The 22,020-nt window shown below is 42.6% G+C and overlaps 6 protein-coding genes across 6 annotated transcripts; 3 read left to right on the forward strand and 3 right to left on the reverse strand.

The window, feature by feature from the left end:
- Window positions 1-9,524: 9,524 nt before the first annotated feature.
- On the reverse strand, window positions 9,525-10,740 carry J4E87_004985 (uncharacterized protein; the record flags this gene model as incomplete). Its single annotated transcript, XM_049376602.1, has 2 exons — window positions 9,525-10,102; window positions 10,155-10,740. 2 exons carry the CDS (start codon window positions 10,738-10,740, stop codon window positions 9,525-9,527), a joined length of 1,164 nt encoding a protein of 387 aa, XP_049233458.1.
- A 1,376-nt stretch (window positions 10,741-12,116) lies between these two features.
- On the reverse strand, window positions 12,117-14,337 carry J4E87_004986 (uncharacterized protein; the record flags this gene model as incomplete). The annotated part of the gene is made up of 3 exons (XM_049376603.1): window positions 12,117-13,083; window positions 13,137-14,144; window positions 14,201-14,337. 3 exons carry the CDS (start codon window positions 14,335-14,337, stop codon window positions 12,117-12,119), a joined length of 2,112 nt encoding a protein of 703 aa, XP_049233459.1.
- Window positions 14,338-14,751: 414 nt separating this feature from the next.
- On the forward strand, window positions 14,752-16,221 carry J4E87_004987 (uncharacterized protein; the record flags this gene model as incomplete). The annotated part of the gene is made up of 1 exon (XM_049376604.1): window positions 14,752-16,221. The coding sequence occupies one exon, from the start codon at window positions 14,752-14,754 to the stop codon at window positions 16,219-16,221; it is 1,470 nt and encodes a 489-aa protein (XP_049233460.1).
- Window positions 16,222-18,307: 2,086 nt separating this feature from the next.
- J4E87_004988 (uncharacterized protein) lies at window positions 18,308-19,063 on the forward strand (the record flags this gene model as incomplete). Its single annotated transcript, XM_049376605.1, has 1 exon — window positions 18,308-19,063. The coding sequence occupies one exon, from the start codon at window positions 18,308-18,310 to the stop codon at window positions 19,061-19,063; it is 756 nt and encodes a 251-aa protein (XP_049233461.1).
- A 410-nt stretch (window positions 19,064-19,473) lies between these two features.
- On the reverse strand, window positions 19,474-20,574 carry J4E87_004989 (uncharacterized protein; the record flags this gene model as incomplete). The annotated part of the gene is made up of 1 exon (XM_049376606.1): window positions 19,474-20,574. The coding sequence occupies one exon, from the start codon at window positions 20,572-20,574 to the stop codon at window positions 19,474-19,476; it is 1,101 nt and encodes a 366-aa protein (XP_049233462.1).
- Window positions 20,575-20,970: 396 nt separating this feature from the next.
- ESF2 (RNA-binding ATPase activator esf2) lies at window positions 20,971-21,984 on the forward strand (the record flags this gene model as incomplete). Its single annotated transcript, XM_049376607.1, has 1 exon — window positions 20,971-21,984. One exon carries the CDS (start codon window positions 20,971-20,973, stop codon window positions 21,982-21,984), a length of 1,014 nt encoding a protein of 337 aa, XP_049233463.1.
- Window positions 21,985-22,020: the final 36 nt, after the last annotated feature.

Below are 22,020 nucleotides of genomic sequence, written 5' to 3' on the forward strand. Positions count from 1 at the left end.
AAGTAAAAGAGCACTAAGATTCTGCGCTTTTTACGTAGTAATTAGTGTAAGTTCTCTATAGTATTAGAAAGCTATTTAATATAACTAAGTAACATAACTTAAATAGAAGCTTTAAACTATATTTATAATAGCTATATATTTTATTATATCTACTAAGCTCTTTATTCTTACCTAAAGCTAACTTATACTTAATTACGCTAATAAGATAATAGTATATAAGTATAGTAATAAAAGGCTTAAAGATAATTTACTTATAGTTTATACTAAGAGAGAAGAACTTATAGAAGAATAAATAGTTCTTAGATATATCTAGAAGCGCTAAATTAATTTTACGCTTAATCTAAGATTCTTTACTCTAAGTTAGAAAGTAGGCTACTATAAAAACTAGTCTAGCTAGAGTCTCTAAAGTGTTAAGGTTAATAATATATCTATAGAGGTCTTTAACCTAGTTAATAGTAAAGTCTATACGCAATATATATATTACTATAAAAAAATATAATATTAGTAGAATATCTTTTAGAAAGTAAGAAAGAAAGATAGTAGACTTACTCTAGCTAATAATAGTATTAGAGGTAGAAATACGCTTTAGTAGCTTATATAACTCTACTACTTAATTACTAAAAGCTCTAGGCACTAGATACTTTTTTATAAGTAACTTAGAAAGAACTTTAGACTTAGAAAAGCTAGAGCTCTTAATAGAGAGGCTAAATTTCTTAATATTAGATAAAGTTTTATAGTAGTTAAGTAGCATAGTAAAGCGTAAAGTATTTTTATCTATAATACTCTAAAGTGCCTAAAAGGCGCTTAGCGTATAATTAAGGTTAAAATCTATTTACGTAATACCTAAGAATATCTTAATATTAATCTACTCTTAAAGGCTAAGAAGAGATTCTTTATTATTAAAGGTAGAGAAGTTAAAGTTATTAAAAGGCTACGCGTCTAGCTTATTAAGCTTATTAGTACTTATAAGTATAGGCTGCGTAGTAATAGTAGCTAAATAGTTCTTAGCTATAAGCTTAATAGTTATTTTATTAGTAGAAGTTAGCTTAGAAGTAGTAGCCTCTAGCATAGTAATAGTAGACGCTTACTTAGGTATAGCGCATAGAAGAGCTTATAGAGTAGTAGAGTAGGCGTTATTAAAGCTAGAGAAGATAATAGATACGCTCTTAATAAAAAGCTACTTAATAGTTTTACCTTTAGGTATAGTATTAATAGAGCTAAAAGCTATAGTAAGAATGCGTATAGAATAATAGTAGTAGTAGTAAAGTAAAAAGTAAGAAAAGGTAGAAGAGCGCGTAGAAGAGTATAAAGTAGTTAAAGTATAGAAAGAGTAGAAAGTAGTAATAGAGATATTATAGAAGAATTTACTTAATATATTTACTACCTAAAGAGCTATTAAGCCTATAGTAATAGACCTACTTTTCTTATAAGAGCTACTACGTAATACTAGATTATAATACTAGAATTTTAAAGCTAGCTAGTATATAATAATACTCTTAGAATATATTAGTAATATAAGAAGAATATTACAATACCTTAATATAGAATGTAATATATTTAGACTAGTTAGAGATTTAACTAAAGGCTACTTAGCTAAAGCTATAGTAAAACTCTAACTAGACATCTTAAGTAAGCGCTTAAATTAGTATTTACTAATAAGAAAAGGCTCTTAGATAAGCTAAGAAACAGCTTTAAGAACTATAGAAATAGATCTTAACTTTATAAAAGAATTATTTTAGTTTAGAAAGATATTAGAAGATCTTCTATATAATTATAAAGGTTGCTAAAGCTATTACTATTAGTACTTCTAGATTATAGCTTAGAATCTAGTATTATTATAATAACTACTAGAAACCTAAGAATATTATAATAGAAAGATTATATCTAAATAACATTTAAGACCTAAAGCTAAAGAAGAAGAGACCTTCTTTTTTTTAAGTATAGAAAAGAAGTAATATAGGTTTAGCTATTATAATATTATAGGCGTAAGAATATAAGATAATAAGAGAAGACTTAGAAGTATATTATAATTTTATTTACTATAACTATAGAGTAGAATAGATAGACCTAAGAGTTAATTAAAGAGAAAAGAAACTAAAAAACTACCTACGTATAGAAGAGCTAGTAGAGCTAGAAGTTATAGAATTAGTAGAAGTTAAAGAAGAAATAAGCTTAGCAGTTCTAGTAGAAGTAGTAATAGAAGTAGTAATAGTAGAAGCCTTAGACTTAATAATATTATTACTAATAGTATTAGCCTTATTAGTAATAGCCTTCTTAAGCTTAGGCTGCTTACAAGGTTAACTATAACCTCTACCTAGAATCTAAATAGAAGAAGAAGTAGTATAAAGAGCGTAATAATAAGGTTTTCTAGTTAATGTAATAGGCTTAAGAACACTAGTAGCTAAACTACTATTAGGTCTAATAGAAAGCGCAGCGTCTAGAGTAGACTAGCTAGTAGATAGATTAGACTTCTTAGATTAGCTCTAACTCTTAGAGATAGTTAACCTAGACTTATTATTACTCTTACTAAGAATCTTTAAGCGTAGTAATAATAACTAAATATAAGGCGCGCTAGTAGAAGTAGAAGTAGTCTTAGTATTAGAAGCCTTTTTAGGTAAATTATAGCTAAGATCTCTTAGGCTTAGTTAGAAAGCTAAGTTATAACTAGCGTTAACATTACTTAAATAGTATCTATACTAAGTAGCTAGACTATTACTAGCCTAGGTAAATAAGGTTTTATTACCTTCTTTAGATATAGTAGTTAGCTTCTTACTAGCCTTAAGATAAGTAAGAACGCTCTTAGAGAGACTAGTAATTATATTAGAGGTAACTATAGACTTAGTAGCTATAGTAGACTTAAAGCTGCGCCTTACTACTTAAGTCTCTAGAAGAATATATTAGTAAAGATACTAGAAATAAGAAAGAGAGTATCTAAAGAATAGTTAGTAACTTACTATAAAAAGAGTAGACCTAATAATTACTATACTTTAAATAATTAGTGTAAACTCTACTCTTTATTAGCTAGCTATTAATATAGACCTAGATACACTAGCTAAATATCTTTCTATAATTTAATAACGTACACTAACTATAGATAATAATTTTAATAGAAGAATTCTTAACTAAAGAGTTAATTACACTAACTAACTTAGTGCTAAAATAATAAGATAGTATAAGCGCCTCTATATTAGAGTTAAATAGTTAGCGCGTAGACTTATTATCTAACTAAAAGAACTTGCTAATAGTTATCTTTAGATTAGCTAAGTAGAAGTTACTATAAGCGTTAACTTATATATTAGACTAATAGCTTTTCTAATTAGTAGCTAGAATAGATAGAGAAGGCCTAAGTATGCGTTCTACGCTTTATAAAGTATATAAGTAATCTTATATATCTATAGTAAAGCTAAGAGTAATAATATAGGCTTACTAGTTAGTTACTAATAAGATAGAAAATATTAGAATAATATTTAGTTAAAAGACTCTAGAAAAGAGAAAAGACTTACGCTAGGTAATATACTAATTATAACTAGAGTTAGAAGTTTTATACTTATATAACTTTGCTATATATATACTACGCTTACTTTCTTTAATAGCCTTAGTTAGAGTAAAGATAGAAAGGCGTAGAGACTTACTCTAGTTCTTTTACTTTTTAGAAAGGTAAGATATAAGTATTTAAGAGGCTTTTATTAAGAACTTAAGAGCTAACTTAGACTAAGAATAGCTAGCTAAGTTAATATTATAGATAGAGAAAGGTAGTAGAGTAGTATTAAGCACGTTAGTTATAATAGTATTAGTTTAGCTAACACTAGCGCTAGTTTTAGCTTTAATTAAAAGTATAGTTTTAGGTAGAGTAGGTAGAGTAAGTTTAGCTAATAGCTATTTAGGCGTATGCAAAGATTAGAATAATAGCGTAGTATTATTACTAGTACTCTTAGTTATAAGCTAAGTAGTAATAGTAGTAAAATTATCTATAGCCTTAGGCTTAATAGTTATTTTATTAGTAGAAGTTAGCTTAGAAAGCGCAAGCGCGTACGTAGTAATAGTAGTAGCTTACTTAGCTATAGTAGGCTTAAAAGTAGGTATAGTAGTAGAGATAGCAAAGCTATTATTAGCTTTAGATATAATAGCTAGCTTAGTAGTAAGCTTCTAAGTATAGAAGATAGATATAGTAATTAGTAGAGTATTTATAGTAGCTAACTTACCTTTAGAGCGCGTAGGTAAAGCTATAGTAAAGAAAGAAGGTTAAAGTAGAGTAAAGTAGAAGAAGAAAAAGAGATAAAGAGAGAATAGTAGAAGGCTACGCGCGTAAAGGCAGAGTTAAGAGTAGTAATTACTATACGCAAAAAGAAAAGTTATAATATTATTATTTTAATAGCCTAGTTACTAAGCGCTAAAGAGCCTTTAGGTAAAAAAGTAGAGTAACTAGCGTATAGGTTCTAATAGTAGTATAGTACGTATAAACCTTCTAGAATATCTCTATAGATATACTAGTAATATACTAAAGATAATAGAATATTTATTAAAAGAAAGGCTAATATTATAGAGAGTTAAGCGCTAGATAGGTAAGCGCTATAAAAAAGTAAAGATTAAACCTAAGAAAGATATAAATCTAAGCTTAAAAGATTATTAGCTACTAATATTAAAAGTAATTAAGATAAGATTTAGAATATACTAGAGAAATAGAGAAAGAGGCTACAGGCTAGTAAAAAAGATTAAATTAAAATAAAAAAAGTAATAAAGAGAAATATACTAGAATAAGAATAGTCTAAAGAAATTTTGTATTTAGATTTCTAGATAGAAGTTTAGTGTATAGTATATTTAGATTAAGTAGATAGAATCTAGTAATATAATAAGTAGAATAGAATATCTAAGAGCTATTCTCTTATTTATACTTAAGAAGAAGAGAAAGTCTTCTTCTTAAGTGTAGAAGAAATATAGTAGTAAAACTAGTAATATAATAATAGGCTAAATAGCTATTAAGCTTAAGAGTTAGTATATTAAAGAAAGCTAGGTCTAAATAGTGTTTAGATAAGAACAATAATAAAATAGGTACACACAATATAATTAACTACATTAAGTACCTATTCTAATAGAGATACTTCTAATCTCTCTACTATAATACTATATCTTTATTTTTTATAGCTTCTATATAATATTTTTATAGTAGTTAATAGTCTTTATATTCTTTCTAAGACTATACTAATACTTTAGAGCTTTATGCTCTCTATAATAATAACTATAATAATAACTTCTTTTTACATTCTCTCTAAGTTAACTAATAGATAATATAATATATTATTACTAATACTAACCTAAGGCCTATTTATATCTCTAGTAGAGATAATACGTTCTCTAAATATAGCTCTAATAATAATTATCTAAACTCTTATATTTTAGTTCTCTCTACTCTATAAGACATCTAGAATTATATTTCTATACTACTTATTTTACTTAGTACTTCTTAGTAAGATAATTCTACTCTTAGTCTTTTCTTTAGTTATAAGGCTATATTATTAACTCTAGTTTCTAAGAGTATATAGAATAACTATCTAAATTACATAGTTTATAGAAGATATTATTATAGAGACTCTAAGTTTAATAACTCTAAATATTAATTTTGCTATTAATACTATTACTAGTATATTCTAGCTACTAATAAGTAAGCTAACTATATATTAAATGTATATTAAATATACTAACGCTTATACATACTAATTTGTATATATACCTATAATATATCTAGAGAACTATATAATTACTATAAATCTACTAACTAATATCTTACTTATATTCTATAATAAATTCTAATATCTTACTCTATATTGCCTAAAGTAGATTATTATCTTACGTACTAGAAATTGTCTAAGTAGACTCTAAAAATATATAGCTTAAGTTCTAGGTAATATAATAGATAATACTCTTATAATGTCTACCTTACTACTAACTAAGCTTATATATTTCTTTCTACTAAAGATAATAAGCTATATAATTATTATATCTTTTATTATACTAGCTATAATCTAAGTATTCTATATTCTAGATATGTACGTCTTAAGACTATCTATAGCTACTTCTTCTATAATAGTACGTAATAAATAAGTATATATTCTAATAGTGCGCTTAATTAGTTATAAGATAATATTTATTTCTTATACTTTATAGTAAGACGTAACTACTCTTAGTACTATCTATATTACTAATATCTTAGTTTAACTAAGTACTTAGTAGCTTATAGTTACGCTAAATACTACTTTAAGAAGATTAATAATAATACCTTAGTATTAAAAAAGAAAGCTACTTATTCTCTTAATAAGAATATTAAGCTCTATACTATTACCTATAATATATCTTATATAGAATATAAATATAGCACTAATCTTTATTAGAGAAGTAAGCTTAATAATAATACTAATAACTCTATAGATATAGATAAGAGTCTTCTTAATAATAACCTACTTAACTTAGGTCTCTTAGCTACTTTATATCTCTTATATTCTTTAAACTATAATATTAAGGTCTATAATAGTCTTAATAATAATATTATCTACCTCTTATTTCTTTCTTTATAAGGTATTAGTGCACTAGCTTATAATAACTAGCTAGATAATAATCTTAATTACTTATATTTATAAGTTATAGGCCTATTATCTAGTACTTATTTCTTTAATAATAACCTTAATAATCTATATTTTAACCTTACTATAGCTACTACACCTTCTATCTTTGCTACGTCTATTTATATACTATAGAATTATAAGAAAGCTATAACTACGCTCTAAGTAGATAGCTAGCGTACTATAATATATACTAAGTTTAACTTACTTCTATAGAAGAGAGTATATAAAGTAGTAACTCTTTCTACTAGTACTAAAGCTTTTCTAATAAAGATTATATTTAAAGCTAAACCTACTTCTACTAGTAATCTTACTAAACTTAAGACGTGTATTATTATTTATAAAGACTACTAACGTTCTAGTAACTATAATAAAACGTTCTCTTTAACTATATAGTTAATATCTATTTATATTCTACTTATAATCTATACTCTACTTAATTAGGTTACTAGCTAATCTAATGTTTACGTTACTTTCTTAAACGCTACTCTCTAGAAGATACTCTATATTATACTACCTCTATCTATAATACTAGCTCTAGGTAAAGTCTAAATACTTATAAAGTTCTTATATAGTCTTATATAAGCCTCTTATATATAGTATAATATACTTACTATATAACTTTTTTAGATAGAGTTTTGTATATTTCTTTTTAACTTATATATTTATATCTATACTACTAAAGCACTTATTATCTCTATATATATTAATAATATTTATATATACGCTACTAGCTATATACTTATCTATAATTTCTATAAAAAACTATCTAAGTTATTTACTATTATATCTAAGAATTCTAACGCTCTCTATCTTAGTATATATATTAAATATACGTAAAGTACTATTAAGATCTATTAAGCTAAGTATATTTAACGCCTACTAGACTATTTTAGTTTCTATAACTTTCTATTTATATAAACTTCTTATAACTATTATAATAAGCTCTATTAAGAAAAGAACACTATTACTAAAGTATAATTCTATAAAAAGTATCTCTAGAAATTTAGTTTACTTAATTACCTCTCTACTATAATATAAATTAACCTTATATATACTACTTCTCTTTATAGCTAGTATAATACTAACTCTAACTAGACTTACTTTAACGCTCTTATACACGCTTATATATACGTATAGCGTACTACTAATATAGGTATTACTTATTATAAAAGTAATACTTAGCTACTTAGCTACTATAACTTTAACTAAGCTAGTTATCTTAATACTTATTACTCTACTATAGAATATATCTTTACTCTTACTAGAGAACTAGTATTATAGTCTTTAGGTATTTAGAAAGTTACTACTCTTTCTATATATAAAGCTAAATATATAGCTCTCTTTAAAGTAGTTAAAGAAGTATTATAAATTAAAGAATTTATTAATAACTTATATATAGGTCTCTATTTTAATAATATTTCTATCTATATTAATAATAAGTCTACTATTAAGCTATTAAAGAATTCTAAGTTCTATTAACGTAGTAAATATATTAATATTTATTACTATTTTCTTTATAAATACGTTTATAATAGTAATATTACTATTATATAGATTAGTAGTAAAGTAAATTTAGCTAATATACTTATAAAAATGTTAAACTCTATAAAGTTTAATACTATTTATAGTACTCTAGATATCTCTTATTACGTAGATAGCGTATATTCTAAGTTAGAATCTAAAGAGGCTGTTAGTTAGGTATCTATACACGTAATCTACTTATTTACTTACTAGCGTTACCTCTCTACTATATATACTAGAGGTTTCTCCCTCTATATAGAACATTAATACATTGTACACTTCTCTCTGTTCTACAAAACTGCTGCCTGCTGATCTAAGTCACCTCCTAGTATTAACCAAAACTATCTCAAAACTTCATCAAAAAAAAAACGCCGGAAGAAATACGTATGGGAAATTCCCTAGCCAAGGCCCCCAAAATGCTCGACCTAGCAACCCGCCGCCGCATCTGCGAAGACACAATAACTCGCTCCGCCTCCATCGCATCCTCCACACCTTCCGGCTCCCTAACCAGCTACTTCATCCCATCCCAACTCCCTCCTCTATCAAAAACACTCCCCACATACCCATCCCACCCCGCACTCCCCCCAATCACAATCCACAACAGCGACGCCTTCGCCCTCGCGCGCTCCCTCCCCGGCACCACCAAACCCGGCATCTTAAACCTAGCCTCCGACGCCGAACCCGGCGGCGGCTGGCGCTTCACCCTCTCCTCCACGCAGGAAGAAGCGTTGTGTTATTCATCTACGCTGTATGCGACGTTAAACCCGGATTGGTATCCGTGGGCTAACACGGGGCCGGGGTGTGTGGCTGGTGTTATGTCGCCCGACGTCGTTGTGTTTAGGGATACGCTGGACAATGGGCTTGTTGAGTTACCGGAGGATCGGCGGTTTGTGGTTGCTGTTATGACGGTTGCGGGGCCGAGGTTTCCGGCTGTTGTGACGGAGGGGGAGGGGGAGGTGGTGTTTAAGGAGGAGAGTGTTGTTGAGGAGGTACGGGAGAAGGTTAGGTTGGTGTTGAGGATGGCGGCACAGGAGGGTGTGGGGAGGCTAGTGTTGGGCGCGATGGGTTGTGGCGCTTATGGGTGTCCGCCTAGGGCTGTCGCGAAGGAGATGAAGGGCGTGTTGAGGGAGGAAGAGTTTGAGGGGTGGTTTGAGAGTGTGGATTTTGCGGTTTATGCGAAGGGGCCGGCTGGGATGAGGAATTTGGAGGCTTTTAGGGAGGTTTTTGGAGGGGAGTGAGTATGGAGGGTTTGATGGGGATGCAACTGGTCGTTGCATTGTAGATTGTATGTACATATTTGTAAAGGTAAAGTAGATACAGAGAAGATAAATGTGTGGCCTTTCAACTCGCAAAGGCCTCAAGCCTTACACGCACTTCCAACCCACTCTAGATCTTACCAACACCAGCAGTGTTAGCAACATTCGAGCTCGCGGCCGAAGCACCAGCGACAGTCTTTCCCTGGAAGTTAACCAGGAAATCAGTCTGAGTACCACTGAAGCTTCCACTGCTACCAAACGAGTTGAGTTGGCAAGTATGGCCAAGGTAAGTCTGGCACACTCCATTCGCGCCCGTCGAAGGCGCCGAGAAAAGCTGCCCTTTGTTGTTAAGCAGCGGCGTGTTGACATTCTGAAACACATTGCCCTCGGCAACAACCATACCACCAGCTTCAATATCAAACGCATGACCAGTGTTGCTGTAGAAGTAGTTGTTCACCGCATGGAGCAGCGTGTTGCCCTGTCCACCGACCTTCGGGCTGCGGCCAGAGGTGTGGTGGATGTAGTTGCCCTTCATGGTGATGAGATCGCTGCCGCCGAGGAGGAGGATGCTCCAGTAGTGGCGGCCGTCGCAGGAGGCGGACCAGGAGGTGCTGCCGTCGAATTCTGAGTTGCTGATTGTTACGCGGCCGGAGGCGCCGTAGCCGGCTACGAACATTTGACGGCCGATGAGGGAGATTTTGACGTGGTCTGTTGGGTTGTTAGAAGTGGAAGGGGTTAAGATGAGAGGAAGTAGACGTACCGATCCAGACTAGGTCAGACTTGTCGAGGGTGATGGCGTCGCCGCCCCAGATGTACTGTGGGTTGAGCTCCGTGATGTGGATGTTCTGGATGATGATGTTCTGTGCTCCATTGGCGATGCGGAGACCTTTGCCACGGATGACACCCTTGTTGCCAACACCGATGAGGGACTTGTTGGAGCCCATGTTGATGGCAGTTACACCAGCGTTGTCGTACTTGACCTGGACAGACGTGGCGCCTGCTCCAGCGTTTCCGTTGTCACACCAGTTGGCAGAGTTGATGGCGTCTTGGCCTCCGTTGCCAGGGCATTTGTTGGATGCGGGACGGCAGCCGGTGGCTGTTGTGGTGCCCTCAGTACCCTTGAAGTTGAACTCTCGGTCGAGCACGATACAGCGTGCTGTGCTATCGCTAAGCCAGGTCTTCAGCTGGGCTACCGAGGAAGGTACAACACAGGCTGCATTGCCACCTCCCGTAGTACCCCTTCCGAAGCCTTCAGGTGTGCCCTTGACTCCGTATGATTGCCTCTCTCCAAGAACGGCGGCGCTGGCTGTGTACGCGCCTGCGAGCGCAAGAATAGAGAACTTCATAGTGAAGAATGAATGATAGATGCTTTCCTGAAGCAAAATGAAGGCTTAATAAGTAGAAAGAGTGGTTTGATACTGTAGATAGTTCTTTACCGGTGGCACATCTGCTCTTTAAAAGCAATTGCCATGCTAGCTAGAAGGGTACCCCTCTGGAAGGATACTCGGCAACCATGCCGGCATCGAGAAACATCTGATGTTGAGGAGAGTAGTTTCTGCGCCTTAGTGTTGATTTCCTCCATTAGCAGGGCGGAAGGACCAGCGCTTGGTGATGATAGGGGCATGGTAAAGCACCAGCTCATGGCGCTAACGCACGCTCCAAATGACAGCGGCGCGCAGTCGAGAACGCCACAGGGACTGTGAGTAGTTTGACAGCTAGCCAGATCCCTGCAATCTGGTTCTCTTCAGGTACTGTTGCCGGTCTGCTATCGTTGTGCCAGGGACCGTGAACATGTTTGCCCTGCTTCTGGAAGCTGCATCATTTCGGCTGTCGCGCTCGAGCCCTGATGGATCCTGCTCTTGGAAATAGATGTGGGACCATTGTTACCGGACGTTCCTAATCGCGCGACTCAGGTGTTGACGGTGTCTGCTCAGGTGTTCGCACGTGTAGTCCATGAACGTGTATTCCTTGTCGGACCGAATGACTACACCACACTGCTGTTAGATCATACCCTAGTCGCTCATCTTTTCGCGATCAGCCTCGAGCTAATCGCTGGTCAGTTGATCTGGCTTCATATAGAGATAGCGCTTGAGCGGTGGAAGAATAATGCAGACCTCGGCGTTCTCTTCGGAACGGGTAGGGCGGATGGCAGACCCTGGGCTAGCACGTTTCGTCTCTCCGCACTTTGGTAGACCTGCGCTAGCGTAGCATATGCCGGCGCTACAAGCACACCAAGCACATCTCGGCAATGTTTTGCCCGGTCATAGGCATGTCGGTGTTTGAGTTGCCAGCATTCCAGCCATACCCATCTAGGTGTATGCATCTGATTCACGGAACAGAAAACCCGTCTTTGACAATGTGATGCTGCAAATGATCCAAGGCTGCCCCAGGAGCAGCAATATCAGGCGTATACGCTTGCTTTGCGACTCTCATGCACGGAAGCTGCTATCCGCACTGTCAAATGTCGGAAGAATATTCACGCGCGTAGCTCGTCGGACATTTAGATGACAGGACGCGATGGATGGAGACTACGAGGTGGATTTAAATGTCCGTAACCCACTTCCACATGGCTACCGAGTGTTAGGACGACGAGTTGAGTAATCGTGACTTTGAATGACTGCGACTCTTCGTGTGTCTGATTTTTCATAACATCGTAATGGCTTGTATTGCATGTAGTCATAACCACCCATACTCCGCTCTTATGCATCAAGTTCGTCCATGCTCATACGTACTCTCTGTCCGCACAGCTCTGGATCATGCCCTTGTTGGTCGCGTCGTACTCAATCAAGTCGACCTTGCCGTCCTTCTCGACAGTGTTCGCCTGGACGAAGACCTTCCTGGGTGTCTTCTTCTTAAGAACGGCCGGCCTGACCATGTTCTCGTAGAAGGGCTCCACAGTGGTTATCTCGTCGTACATCCTCTTACCGGCCGCGTAGTCTGCAGTAGCCTTGTAGATATGCAGCTTCTGGAGGTAGTCATTCACCGCAGGGCGACCTAGATCCAGGATACGATCACGCTCGAGGCGAATCGTCAGGTCGGAGAGATCGTCCTTTTCCCACTCCAGCTGGCAGAACTCAACACCGGCATTGAGGAATGTGCGCAAGATGGAGAAGCGAGCTTGCATGTGGGCTTGGCCCCACTTCCTGCTCTTGGGATCCCAGAACTCTAGGGCCGCAATACCAGCGCGGGCCATCTGAAGGTATGCTGTGAAGAGAACGTCGCCGGCCTCACTGTTCATGTCGGCCTTGCCGTCACCGAAACCGAACAGTTGCAAGATGGGGAATTCGCAAGAGAGCGCCATGGCCACGCACTCGGCACGGCACTCCTCGTAGGAAGCAGCGATCGTGCCGAATGTTGATCCCCAAGTCTGGCCTGGCTTGTACCAAGACTTTATTGGCTGGCCACTTAGTGGTGAGATTGGAGGGTTCTCTTTGTCGAAGTTGAAGACGCCTGGCTCCGTCTCTTGAAGAAGCTTACCACAACCATGGCCTAGCAGCTCGTGGAGGCCGACTTGGACCTCGAAGGCAGGGTCTCGGTACTTTTGGTACGTGGCCAGGTCTTTGTCTTTTATGAAGGGAACAGCCTCGTTTGGTGCTTTTGCAGAGAGGATGTTGCCAAGCGATACGTTCTTGAAGCCGAAGTTTTGCCGAATGTCATCATAGTTGGGGATATTGATTCCGGCAGGGATGCTGTTGATGTTAGATGAGGTCACAGAACAACGTTGAAAGTTTTCTTGACTTACCCACTGCCCGCAAATGTCAGCACCTCGAGCGAGGTGAAGTCAGGGCTAAGGAACTTGTCCTTCTCGAACGACTTGTCCCACGGTAGCAGAGGGATGTACTGTGGCGCGGTCTCGACCAGCTTGCCAAAGGCTCGCGTCCGTTCCTTGTTGACCATAGCAACGAAGCCTTCCCACTCGCCGCGGATGCCGTGTGGGTCGCGATATGTCTCGATGAAGCCGATATCTGATTCCACTTGAGGTCCCTTATCTTGTACCCATGCCTTTTGGCTTTCCTTGAAGGCCTGGAGTGACCCTGTCCTGAAGCTCTTGGAGTATTCCTCCATCATCTTGATCTCGTGGTCATTGGCTGCGTATTTCTTCGCCTGCTCAATGTGGTGCGCGATGGTGTCCATCTCCTTGGAGTAGTCACCAAAGACCAGCTTCACCTTGCTGCCATCGTCCATTGTCCACTCGCTGTCTTTCAGATCGCGTTGTTCTGCCGATGGGTTGTCCGAGGCCGAAGCAATGAGAACCTCGTATCCATCCTTCGCCTTCTTGATCCTTGTGTTTTCCGGAAGCAGTCCTTTGCCTTCGAGGAAATCGCTTACGCTAGAGATCTGTTCGCTGGTGATGCCGGGGCTGTCGGGGTAGTAGGTCGAGATGTGTCCCGCACCGGGGTAGCCCAGATGCAGCTTTCCCACATCGTCGCCGGCATATATGGCGTCCTTGAACTTTTCGTATATGGCCAATGTGTCTTTGGAGGCGGTCGCGAGTGCCTTCAGCTGGCGCGGATCAAGGCGGGGTACAAACTTGCTGTCTCCGAACGACTTGAAGTTGCCTAGGTTGCCTAGAAACTGCGCTGAGTAATCGAGGTATGCGTCAATCTCTTCTTGTGAGAGACCTGTGTCTTGGGCGAGGGAAGCATAGTCGCCCTTGGCGTGCTTGTGGAGGGCGACGATGAAGTCATAGATGTGCTCGGATTCGGGGGAGACTTGGCGGAGGACGACGCGTGTTCCGGCGAAGCAGGCTCTGTGGTATGGGTCAGTTACTATACCACATACTGCTGAGGCATATGTATGTCCTACACTGAGAGATGGTGGGCGTAGAGCTTCTCCTTGTCGCTGAGCGCATCGAAGTGAGGCTTGATGGTCAGAGGCACGACAGTGGGCGGGCTGTCGGCCAGGTACTGCTTGAGGGTCTCGGAATCTATAGTGGCGGTCATGTTGTTGGTGGTAGTTAAGGTTGAGAGTCGTCTGGTGAGCTCCAAGGGCATCGGCGGGGGGCTGATGCGGGCCCAGTAGCGTGGGCGTGGGGTAGCTGCACGTGTCTCACCTGAGGTCGTGGCAGGTTCGCGCCTTGCTGCAGCGCGCCATGGACTAACTCGCCCACTTGCCAACCTCCCTGCAAGAGGCTGCAATGAACGCGGCCTAGCAAGTATCATTGTCAGACGTTTTCGCTCTCAATCGGAGTAGAGTCAAAATTCCTCTCTTCGCCCGCTTAGCTGGCGCAAATTTCCGCCGAGGTGTTTTCCTTTCCGACGCGTCATGGTCGTGCCTTCTCCACTACCCGTCAACGTCACCTTCCATCCCACCAACACTCCCATCATCTCTTTACCTAGCCGCAGATTCTCTCCACCATGGACGACCTTCCCAACGAATTGCTCATCCACATTGTTGACCAATTGAGAGGCCCTACAACCTGGTCAGAACCAGCCGACTACAGCCGCATGCACGCCCTTGCGGCTCTTTGCTCCGTCTCAAAGAAGCTGTACCAGATTGCTAGACCATTACTCTACGAATCGATAGACCTACTCCCAAATGACGGTGTTCTGCCCCAGTCTCGAAGACTTTTTGCTCGTCTCCAGGAGCAGCCAAGCTTTCGCCTCGAGATCAAAGCCCTTCGACAGAAGACGCCTGCTAGGCTGAGACAGGACGGCGAGCGCCGTATGCGCGTCCGCGATGAGTACATGAAAGACACTACAAGAGACGTGAGAGCCTTTGGGCTAGGCACGGAAGACGCCTCAGCACTCGTGGGCCGTTGGCTAGAGTACGAAGACCTATACTTCGCTCTAGTGGCATTTCGGACACCGAACTTGGAGCGTTTATGGGCACGGTCGGCCCTTGAATACCAAGGGCTCTATGACGAATGCAACAATACCCTTCTCGAGGGCATATGCCGTATGGCTATGGGCCTAAGTCGGCTTCACACTCACCGATTTGACAATCTCAAGATTTTGTATTTCGATTTCTCAAATACACCGCAAACGTCCGCGCGGTATGCGTTCCCGTTGTTACTTCTTCCCAACTTGGATGAGCTTACTCTTGTCGCGTTGGGCGGCTATTTCGACATGGCTGAGAATGAAACTGAAGTCGAGTTCGAATACGACGACGCCGACGGCTTGATCATTTTCGGCCGCCCTTGGATGTGGCCACTACGCTCATCGCCTATCACCAAGCTCTCGCTATTCAAACCAGTCATCTCCGAGAATACGGTCAAGAATATGATAACGTCGTGTAAAGCTCTGGAGCGATTTGAATGCTTTCATCCACTGCGTTCCAGCACGCTCGATCAGTGGTTTGGGGGTCTCATTCCTGCGCTGAACAACCACATCGAGAGTCTTCAAAACTTATCATTATTGTGTAGGCAACATTGGCCCTCGTTAGAGAACACTGGCATGGCTCAGCTCAATCCTCTTCATGAATTCACCAACTTAAACTCTGTCAGGGTCTCTTTGTATCTGGTTTCTGATCCGGGGGAAACTTTGAGTGCTCAAAATCTGCCTGCTTTCTTACCGCCAAGCATCACATCACTGCACATCCACTATCCCCGTGAGCCAAACGACGAAGCCGATCAACAACTTCTCGATGTTCTCAGCGCGCACAAGGACGGTACTTTAGCGTCGCTGAAAGATGTATACATCACATGGGTATACTACCATCGCGGAGAGGAAGAATTCGATCTGCTAGAACGACTTCAGTCGCTGGTACAGATCAAAGCACAATACGAGACGTCATCCATCACGTTTGACATTACGTTGACAATCAGAGACGACAAAGGTAAATGGTCGTTGGTCAGGGGATCGTCAAGCAGTGCTAACGTCTACTAGGGATCAGACGCAATTGGCCTAAGCTGGCCAATCTAGGACTGGTCATAAATGGGACCTACCTGAGCACTGATCCATACGATGAACCTGACCAGAAAAGTGTCTTTGTCGATTTCACGACCTCTCCTACTCGCTACACGGCGCAGGAACTACAGGATGATCGAGATCATTGGTCTTTCTGGTGAACCCGCGATTTGTATACCAGGGGCCACGGGGTATACTTAACACTCTTATCAGCTTCGTTTCCCGGTTCTGAAACTTGCCTACCTGGCTCGACATGAACCAGCTCACGATCACGATATTTCTAACCCGTAGGTCCCCTGGAAGTCGAGGTTCAGTGTCGCGCGTACGGACGTCGATTGCGCAACTGTCGTCATCGTCCATATCTGTCGATACACCTAGGCCCTATTCCCGGCTTCTTAATGACTATGCGACATCGAGACAGCCTCATCAGCGATCTCGAGTCTGTGGAGATATGCGGATATGAAGCTTCCGGCGCTTCTTACAGCCACTTCGCACAATCCTTTCGTATCCCTCCTCTCATCAACAGTACGACATCGAGAGACTAGGCCACCAAAGCCTCATCATGGCTGTTGGCACAAGCATCATCGTCAACTGCGTGTGATACGCTACTTGACATCGCATTCATTATGCTAAAAGCTTCGGCGCCGGGTATGGCGCCTTGATGCCTCTCTCATCACGAAAACGTATTTATAGTTCTTGGTAGCCCCAGGCGCTGCAGCCACGGGCCACATGGTCGGTGGAAGACCCGCTTTCAAGATGCCAGCTATGCCGATCAGATGCACTGAAGTCAATCTGGCGTTGATCGCTTGACAAGGACGAAGTTGGTTATGCTTGTTACTCTTGTGGTAGCAAAGCACGTGCCGCCTGCACCAAGTTATTTTGAGGGGCAGAAGTCCACCAGATTTGTCGCCGTACTTCTAGTGCCCGGTCTTGCATATGCCGAACAAGTGTCTAACAGCGGCCATTCATCAAAACGGCTTGGAAATTCGGCTCACTGCGTGTGGCGTCATGGTATACCTTCTCAGTGTCGCCGGATGCGTCCATGCTACCTAGAGACAGTCGCTCCCTCAGCCTGGTACCTGCCATAGATGGGCTAGCGCTGACTGTGGAACACCAAGAATATAATCTGACTGGTCAGCTATTCCCGGCACATCGGTCTGAGTTCACGTTGCGGCTCACAAGGCTGAGGCCTCAATCGCTAGCAATCCTACTCCGCTTAAGCTAGTCTCCCGCGAATTATACTGAACGCCAGAGTACCCTGTCAGGCTAAATGCTGGGTGTAGCATACATACGAAGCACCTTGCTCTATTCAGTTCGACTTCCTGAACTGAATGGGGGCGGTGTCAGCAATTCTTCCTTGGCGCAAAAAGCACCGCACAGCAAGGCTGAAAATCGAGGTATTCCGACCCGCCGCAGCATCCAACGCCAATGGCTCCAAAATCATCAAAGATGGATGGAATTCCTGTCAAGGAAGCTTCTTGGGCCATACAAGCTGTCGGCCAGATCACATCAGCCACTCCAAGTACTCTAGAACGACCGACTTCAAATGGACTCCAGATGATCATGGCATACAACATCAGGCGAGAACACGCACTTGGCACCTGTGCATAATGACTCGGCCCCAAAGCCACGGCGTCGGAGTCAACATGAGCTTTGAACATCTTTACAATTCCGGCGATGTCTCTCCATCACACCATCAGCACGCTATGCTGTGTGATATTGGGGGCCAGCGTCGTCGATTGGCAAAGATGCATGCACAGTGCCTCTTGATAGCGGCAAGAGGCTCGAGTAAACCTCACATTCGCTTTCCCTTGCTCTGTCACGGATATCCGGTCGGCAAATCTGACCCCCATGGGACTGAGCCTTAACATACTCACCCTTTAGGTCAGGCTGAACACACGAACATAAGTAGAGCGTTGTGCTCGTAATGATGGAGCAGAATTCGGCCTGAGACTACCACCCGCTTCTGAGACTTATCTGCATCTGCTAGAGTTTACCAGTCAAGTCTCCTCCAACGCCTACAATCCATTTCTCCTGGAATTGATACCCTCTCGCCTTCGCCACCATGTCTTCCTTCACCCTACAGAAAGCACTGCTATCCCTCCTGCTCCTAGCAAACGTCGCCATCGCCGTCCGCTTCAGTTTCACCATCCAGGAAGTACACGTCGGGGTCACCCGTGACTTGCAAGAAGACGACCTGCTTCTCGCCATTGCCTCAACGGCAGGCAGCAACACCATCAAGAACTCCTGGCTTGTGGGCGAGGTCGAAGCCGATGCTATCGTTGCGGCAAACGATACCGTCAAGTACACGCAGGAGATCGATGTTCCCGATGCTGCTTCGAACCTGTCTGTAGCCATTGGTGGCTTGAACACAGATGATGAAGACGAGGAGTTGGCTTTCAGTAAGCAGTACATCGACACATGTCCCATCGCTGCTAATACTTCACTAGATTTCGTGGAAGGCATAGCCGCCGTCGCTGCCGCAATCCCAGGTCCGCAAGCTCTACCCGCCAAACTGCTCAGCATCGTGCTCGGCGCTATCGGAAACCCCTTGAACTGCACTGGTCCAGTCATAGTCGGCAACGCCTTGTATACCAAAGACCAGATGGACGAGCTCGAGCAGAACAAGCCCTCATGTGAGACCAAGGAGTACGGATACGATACACCATTCGCTTGTGCACCTACCGGTCAAATTTCGAGCTACTCTGTTACCTATTGTCTTGAGCGACTTGACGCCAAGTCTGCGGCAGCCGCGAGCTCACCGAGTCTGGCTGCTCTGGTAATGAGCCTTGCGGTTGCCGTCATCTACAGCGGCTTATGAACGGTGATTCAGGGATTGGGATCAAATGGTACACAAGTAAGCTTGCTGAGCTGGGTGTAAGCTCATTGCGGGTTGTAGCGTTTCACTTCAGGACTGGGGAGATTTCAACAGGCGAAAAGCTACTTGGGAGGTTCACGCTTCCGTATCTTGGTTCCTTAGTTCCCCTTTGTAGACAACAATTGGCCCTATGGTTCGCGAGAGATATACTGTCGCTATAGCAAAATATTAGAACTCTTTTTTGTCGAACAGGTCGCAGAAATACCAAATCAAGTAGCTATTCAGCAGTCGGGGTGACAGAAGTCTCCTAAACTCAGGTAGTGAGGGTGGAATCATTTCTAGCGAGAAAAGCCAGGGTATCAATTTACTATCTATTCATCACAAGCACATTACTCCAAGCTCTCATAGAAAACTTAAGCATCAATCTCAGCCCTCAGGTTACCCCGTCCGCGAGCGATCGCATCACCCAGGTCCATGTTTGAGGCTTGCCCACGCACGCTCGAGATGAAACGGCGTCCTCCATCCATATTATTCTTGTGCTTCTCTTCCTCCTCTGCATCCTTGATCTCTTGTTGTCGGACACGCTCAGCACGCTGCTCCTCTAGCGATGTCGCCTCTGCTTGCATTGCAGCTAGGCGGTCAGCAGCGCTCTGACGGGCTTCCGTATCATCGGCTTTGCTTTCAACTTGTTTCTCGACTTGTTTTCTCGGTGGTGTACGGTCCCGTCGTCGGTATGTGTCGCGGTCGCGAAGATCGCGACGATCCTCCCTCCTGCGTGGTGATCGAGTGCGGTCTCGTCGGCTGCTGTGTTTGCGGTATGGTGATCGTGAGCGGGATCTCGACCGTCTACGATGGCTGTCACGATGGCTGTCGCGATCGCGACGATCTTCTCGGTCTTCTCTCCTACGTGGCGACCGCGATCGGTGGCGCCGACTGCTGTGTTTGTGCTCGCGCTCGCGACTCCGCTCCCTGTCCCGGTTCTTGTGTTTCTTTTCTCGCTCCTTCTCTTTCTCGCGCTTTTCGGCGTATTTAGCCTCTTTCTGCGCGTCCTTCATGGCCTTCAACTGCATCTCCATTTTCTGCTTCTGGATCATGAGGAGCGGGTCTTGAAGGACCTTCTTCTGTGTGTCGCGAGCAGTGTTCGCATTCGTATCGGCCGTGGCGGCGTCGATGCCAACTGCAGCGCCCTTCTGAAGGCTTTGTGTATCGTTCGACTTCAGCAGGTTGTCGATCCTGCGTTTGCCCAAAAGGTAGCCCTCGCGCTCCTCTGTGACGCCGGCATCGCCGCTCGGGCCTGAATACATCCAGTCAACCCTTCGCTGTACGACCTTGCCGCCATTCTCAGCTTGCAGTCTCTGCAGCTGCTCGATCGCCGCTTCCTCTTCACGTTCCTTGCGCAACTTCTCGATCAGTTTGCGCTCCTCGAGCGCAGACTTCTCCTCCTTCCACACTCTCTCCTGGTTCTTGCGCAGGTGGGGATGCCACGACTTCTTCAAATTGAGATCGCCTCCCATGGCTGCGAGAGGTGTGGTGTGTGTGCGGGTAGGTGAAGTTTGTTGGTGGGTTTGCGAGAAAGGTGTGATGCGCGAGTAGGTGTGTTCTTTGGTGGGATTGCGAGCAAGGTGTGGTGCGCGGGTAGGTGAGTTCGGTGGGTGTGGTGGATGTGGATGTGAAAAGGTGATGGAGGCTGGCAGATGAGTTGCGCGACAAAGTGCCAAGGCGCTAGGCCAGGCCCCACCCAAAAGTTGACCTCCGCGACTTCTCCGCAAAAGTTTCGAGCGGACGAATGCGCCCATATACAGCCCGGATATCCACGTCACGACAGGCGTTTCCCGACCGAAAGACGATTACGTACTCCGAGAAAAGTCTATCATATTGCGATCCGCAAAAGAGTCACTTTCCTCGCAGCAATGGCGACGCGCAAACGAAACGAGTACCTCGACGTTGAGGAAAGCGAAGACGAGGAGAGGGGCTATGATTCCGGGGAGGAGAGCAGAGCGCGCATGCTACCTACGTCAAAGCGGCAAAAAATAGATCACGTCTCTGACTCCGAGGGCGACGCGGAGGAACTGGAGGATGATGAAGAACAAGCCTTCGACGAAGAAGATGCCGAAGAAGGAGACGACGACGAGCAACACGCACCGAAGCACTTCGCCTCTAAGAACGCCGAACTAGCACATCTCGAGAAACTCGCTGCGTCCCTGCCCTCAGAGATGAGGTTACAAACCACAAAACTCGGAAAGGCTCTGCCACCCTCATCACTCAAGAAAGACAAGTCCGGCGTCATATACCTCTCGCGCGTCCCGCCCTTTATGAAGCCGGCCGTAATGCGCTCCCTCTTAACACCCTACGGCGCCGTAGGCCGCATATTTCTCACCCCAGAGGACAGTACATCGCGCACCCAGCGCCTGCGCAACGGAGGCACGCGTCGCAAACTCTTCCTCGACGGCTGGGTCGAATTCCTCCACAAACGCGACGCCAAATTCGTTGCCGAGAACCTAAATGCGCAAACAATGGGCGGAAAGAAGAGGGGCAGGTGGCACGACGAAGTGTGGAATATCCGGTACTTGAGTGGAGTCAAGTGGCACAACCTGGTCGAGCAGATCCAGAACGAGAACGCAGAGCGCGCGGCAAGACTCAGGTTCGAGATTTCGCAGGGCAAGAAGGAGAACAAGGCGTTCTTGGAGAACGTGGAGAGAGGCAAGATGGCTAGTGGTATCGAGGCTACTAGGCGGAAGAGAGGAGAAGATGTCGATGGCGATAACGCGGCGACTGAGGCAGCAGCAGCGGTACAGGAAGTAGACGGGAAGCCAAAGAGGCGGAAGGGAAGGCTTGAGTTTTCGCAGCACACGGCTACGAGCAAGGCAATGAAGAAGCCTGAGCCGGGTCAGGACGTGAATAGGGTGTTGAGTAGTATGATGTAGAGCGTTGCGCATGATATCCAAGAATACGAGTATATT

This window comes from Alternaria ethzedia, assembly GCF_023757985.1.
Source record: "Alternaria ethzedia strain BMP 0044 chromosome Unknown scaffold_10, whole genome shotgun sequence".
Lineage (NCBI taxonomy): Eukaryota > Fungi > Ascomycota > Dothideomycetes > Pleosporales > Pleosporaceae > Alternaria > Alternaria ethzedia.